The sequence below is a fragment of the Homarus americanus genome, unplaced genomic scaffold (assembly GCF_018991925.1).
Source record: "Homarus americanus isolate GMGI-L3 unplaced genomic scaffold, GMGI_Hamer_2.0 scaffold26545, whole genome shotgun sequence".
NCBI classification, from domain to species: domain Eukaryota; kingdom Metazoa; phylum Arthropoda; class Malacostraca; order Decapoda; family Nephropidae; genus Homarus; species Homarus americanus.
In genome coordinates this window covers 14331-20100 of record NW_024720086.1, presented here as the reverse complement: position 1 = coordinate 20100, position 5770 = coordinate 14331, and the positions used below count along the sequence as shown (strand labels likewise).

At 38.9% G+C, this 5770-nt stretch overlaps 1 protein-coding gene across 1 annotated transcript; it reads left to right on the top strand.

Annotated features, from left to right (window-relative positions):
* Positions 1–762: 762 nt before the first annotated feature.
* LOC121860385 lies at positions 763–5373 on the top strand. Its single transcript, XM_042357503.1, has 5 exons — positions 763–1015; positions 2149–2406; positions 2748–2855; positions 3436–3572; positions 4488–5373. Exons 1-5 carry the CDS (start codon positions 1004–1006, stop codon positions 4825–4827), a joined length of 855 nt encoding a protein of 284 aa, XP_042213437.1. The 5' UTR covers positions 763–1003; the 3' UTR covers positions 4828–5373.
* Positions 5374–5770: the final 397 nt, after the last annotated feature.

Below are 5770 nucleotides of genomic sequence, written 5' to 3'. Positions count from 1 at the left end.
TACGTTAGACCTGGGCCTGTACTGTCATCATGCCTCTCCCCTCCCCCGCCCCTCGCTCGCTCAGCCTCTCTCTCCATCCTTGTAGTCTTGTAAAACAGTGAATAATTTTAATATAAACTTCGTGTATTTTGCACAAGAGATAAAAATTAATCACCTGTATCACATTACAGTTGTGATTTAAGAGTAAAAGTGTATATGTACGTATATAGTATTCCACATACACATAAGTATAAATACAAAGTTTATGTGATGATCGGACAACGTCCATTTCGGTTAACATCACGTTTCCAAGAACGTTTCTAGGGCGTTAACCGGCGCATGACTGTACTTCATTACTAAGGACAAAATCGGACAGGTTTTCAATAGCCAATCAGATGTAACTCTTGAGGAGGGGGCGGGGCATCTTTTCTCAGCTGGGAAAAAAATGCGCTAAATAGTGATATTATTTCACTGCAGAATATGTATACATATGCTGAAAATGAAAGCTATGTTTAGCCTTATATATTGGTGTTGTTTATTCAAATTTTCTGACAATGAAATATAGTCCTGCATTTCTGATTTTACACTCAATTCTGTAGAGCGCAGTGCTGACTTACGTTAGTTTAGTACACCTGTGGACCCCTGCTCTAGTGTGATGGCAGCTTTATGTAATTTGTCTTGTAAATATTTTATAAAAGTGCAGTTGTTATTTCAGTATTTGTCTTCAGTTGTCTTTGCTACTTTCCAACACCATACTCCACTTTTGAGGTTTCCCTACCACCTCACAAGTGAAGATGTTGGATAGATAGATGATTTTCATAAGATATTGACATATATGTTTATAAGATTGTTTTCATAGGTGAAGCAGTTCCTGGAGGAGTTACAAAGCAACCAACCACCAACTCCATCTTCAGGGCACCGTTGGGATTCTGCTGAGTGTACGGATGTGCAGCTGTTGGCGTATTTGGATCAGTTTGACGAGAAGAACCGAGAGCAAGATAGAGAGTTGGAATTTTTATTAGATATGAAATCCAAGGTAAGACTACTTGCTGAAGTAATATTAGGATCATTTGAAGATTAATCTCACACACACACACACACACACACACACACACACACACACACACACACACACACACACACACACACACACACACACACACACCCACACACACACACACACACACACACACACACACACACACACACACACACACACACACACACACACTGGAGGGAAGATCTATTAGGTGCCTGCTGTGTCAGTTGCCCTGGCCAATGTTGGCCTATTCCCCAAGTCCTTCTCTTTGACCCCTCCTCCCCACAGGGATATCAACATAATCCCATCAAAATTAACAATTTCGTTTTGGAAAGGAGTGGGGTTTGTGTTGAACAGTGTTTAAGCCAGTGAATTCAGCACTAGACAGTACTAGCAAGAACCATAATCCAACATTGAGGCGCACAAATGACACTATGTTGACCAGGCAGTATAGTGTTCAGTTCATTGGGAACAACCGTGTCAACTCAACATTCAGAATAACACACCACTTAACAAGTGAACTGTCCACCCAGTCTCCATTGGTCCTTCACATCAATACCTGATGACGATTACTCTACATGACCTTACCATCGACCATGTGAGATCCTTCATATCAACATCAGGATAGGTGCCATACCATTCATAGGTCCTTCTTCAACATCTCTGAACATTATTCCACCAGGCCTACATGACCTCACACAGTGGGCAAGATACCAGCCGGGCCATCAACTGTAAACTATAATTTGTATGTTCAGTTCGGCTGCTCTTCTCCTTTTAGTAATTAAAGCTTTTGTTAAAATACCCACCTACCCCATGTTTTTGTATGTAAAGTCATTTCTGTCCTATGTATATTTTCAGCCTTCGGGCTGTTAAACTTTTTCAATAAATCGCTAATTATTGTTATTATTATTACACACACACACACCAGCTTTATATTACCACAACCTACCAAACAGTGATGTTTATGTATGATGTATAGCAGAGGTGTACTGTAGGCTAAGTGATGGAATGTTGTAAATTTTTTAATGTAAGGAAGAAGCTTTATAGACATAAATGTTGTTTAGAAGTGATCACTTTTTTTAAAATTTAAGCTTCTCTCTCACTCACTCTCAGTGTTACTGTCTTTCTAGGATGTCAGTGGCAGCCAAATGGAAGGTTTATCCATGATGGAGAATTTATCATCCCTGAACCCAGTAGATAGGAAGTCAGAATTTAGTGACAAAATTACATTAGGACCTGTGGACGTGGTGACATCCTCCCCCTGTACCAACGGTGATCCAGAGACGCCGTCTAAAAACACAGCGGGTTGGACTAACTCTCAGGTGGACTTAAGTTCCTTGATGCAGCACCTAAGAAGAGGCACCGATAAAAGAAGGGCAGATGAGGAGGTGCTGGTGTTACATTACTGGATGATGTTACTTGTCAAGTTATAGAGCCCACTTACCATGAGCATATTTCCCCTCAGTTTTTGATATTTTTACTATTTACTAAAGATATTACATTCAGTGTAATTTTGCTAAGTATCTTGTAGGAGAATACATTCTCAATTTTTTTTAACATTTAACTTTTGAGGCCTACAGTTGAAAGAATTCCATAAAAGTAACATGTATCTTGGAGTTAATAGAGGATGCAGTGTAACATCTAAGTAATATTTAACATTAGAAAAAGCCGACAGCAATTTTATTTCACTTTTTTTATTTACTGAATGACAAAAATCATAATTCAACAGGGAGGAGGAGGAGGACCAATAGACATCTGTTTGGTAACCTCCACCACCAACACTCAGGTCACCATCACCCCAGCGGGATGTCAGCCACATGGTATTCGGCCGCCTAAGGTGAAACTACAATTTAATGCAGCTTTGATGCAAAAATTTTAAAGAATATTATGGTTTGGAATATAATGTTCTAGAAAATATTAAAGGATTTTATTTTTGAATGATGGGAAGTGTAAATGGGGGGTGAAGCAGTAATACACATGAATGAGTAGAAAACATGTTGCTAAATGGAAGGTACTTGTTGGTGATGGGTTAGTCTGACCTTATAGAATGCACTGTTAACACATATGAGGTCTTCCAGTCAGCTGGGTATCTTGTTTGACAGGGAATTATTAATGATGAGAGAGAGAGAGAGAGAGAGAGAGAGAGTACTTGCAGGTATTGAAGAACATGGAGAACATTTTGATATCTAGAACACATGCTGGATAGTAGATTGAACATACAGTGAACATTAAGTTACCATAGATGTAACATATCGAATTTCATATGTGTTCATTGTTTTTAGTTCTTTGGTAATAAAGCCTTTGAATAAGAATGAGTGTACAGTATTTAGCCCAGCCTTACAATACGCAGGGATACAGTGTTAAAAGTCATTTAATATACATGTGGAAAGTGTCTCATTTCGTTGTGTTTGTTGCAGGTGGCACGGTCTGTGTCCCATAGGCCATCCGTCTCTCAGATAAGGAGCATCTACCCCGGGGTGACCTTGCTGAGAGATGTGGACTTCTCGCGAGTACCTTCTGTAATTCTCCAGATGCAGGAAATGATGAGTTACAGGTATGTATTGTAGATGAGTTACAGGTGTGTATTGTAGATGAGTTACAGGTGTGTATTGTAGATGATTTACAGGTATGTATTGTAGATGAGTTACAGGTGTGTATTCTAGATGAGTTGTAGATGTGTATTGTAGATGAGTTACGGGTGTGTATTGTAGATGATTTACAGGTATGTATTGTAGATGAGTTACAGGTGTGTATTGTAGATGTGTATTGTAGATGAGTTACAGGTGTGTATTGTAGATGAGTTACAAGTGTGTATCATAGATGAGTTACAGGTGTGTATTGTAAATGAGTTACAGATGTAGAAGGGATGTATAGATTGAAATGATATCTCTCTTATGTATGTGTTTGTGGGGTACTTGTCTGTTCCAGTTTTGTTCCGTTACTTTCTGCACTTGTTTTGCAACATTGTCCTAAGTGCTTCCTTTGTCTTTGAGGTGTCTGCCCCCTTCATCCATGCATCACAATTTCACTATCATTTCCACCAGTTATCATCAGCTTACTATCCATTTTGTTGGTCAGTCTGTTCTTTGGTATGACCCTCATAGTCCAGTGTTAGTACAGGAGGAAACTGTACGAGTACTAACTAAGAGAAAGAAAACCGGACATCTGACCTGGGAATTTGAACCTACGATTACAGTGGTGAGAAGCAAGTGCGTCAATTACTTGATAGCTTTCGTTGAAGCTGTCCAACCAAAAGACTCATGTTATTGGGTCTATCTGGCTTTTTTCCAATCTTGCAAGACTCTTTCCATCATACTGTAACAGGGGATATAACAGGTGGGGAGAGAGGAAGAACAACCGGGACACCATGCCATCAGGTGATCATGATTGACTAACCCACATAAAACTAAACTTCTAGTTGATGTGTTCAGTGGTACTGTCACTGTTAACTCATGTACCTCTCCTACAGTGTACAAAAGGAAATGGAAGAAGCTGACATCAGTCCAAGTGACTTACAGAGACTTGAGGTGGAAGCGCAGTTCCTCCGTGAAGCAGAACCGTTTTACCTGCGAGATGACCCTCAATGGCAGCTCCCTAAATGTAGTAGCAGAATCATGAACAGGTCTTCCAACAAGAAGTGCAACACTATCCCTGACCCTGCCACACTAACTAGAATTATTGCAGAGGCAGGTGTTGTATATGATGCAGGTAGAAATATTGTGTTAGATGATCCTAATGCAATGAAGTGTCCAGGCAAGGCTCATATTGCACGCTTACTCCAGGAGACACAGAAGTTCTTCTTTGTTTGAAATCTCTGGTGTTTAGTGCTAAGGAAGGTCCGTTTCTTTTATTATAGTTCCTTACAGTGAGGAGAAAAAGCTATTGTAAAGTACCTAGACCTAATTAACTTTGGAACTAGTATTCTATTGACCTTAGATCAATTAAATTTAACTTGGGAACTATTATATTACCCTCGGTGTCTTGTTTCAGTATTGCCCCCGGTGCTGCTCTTTTGCCCCCGATGTCTTGTTGCAGTATTTTCCCTGGTGTCTTACAGTATTGCCCTTGGTGCTGCCCTCTTGGTTTCGGTGTTCCTCCAGTGTCTTGCGCTATTGCCCAGTGATGCTTATAAGTCTCCACCACAAAGTTACATTTAAAGTGTTACCAGGTGGATTATCAATTATCCATGCCCGTACAATGCAGTGAAAATTTCTCCACACCTCCACTATAGTAGCATAGTGTTTAAGTGAGTGTTTCTCAGAGTGTAAATAACTTGTAAAGTGGTCAGATGTTTTGTATTTTTTAATATTTTTTTGTACTGAGCTTGTTAGCAATAAATGTACATTCTTCTCTTATTTTCTGTAATTTCATGATTGTCCTCAAACATAGTGAAGGTTGTAACAAAGAACAGACAGACCACCTGAATGGATAGTAAGCTGACCGGTAATTGAAGTGAAGATTTAAATAAATAAAATTACTCATCAAGATTTGACATTTTATCCCAGGAGGAAAAATATTGTTAAACATGTTAACTACTTTGAAGAACATTTTTTTTAAATAATTTTGAAGAACATGTATGAAGTACATTTCTTGACAACAATTTTGAAGAACAATTTCAGAGAACAATTTGGGTGAGAGTTAGTGATTAACCTGTCATTTAAAATATAAAGTCCTGTATCTCACGTAGTCATAAACTTTTTGTAATTATTTTGTTATATATTTTATGCTGTGTTTATATATCAACATATCCAA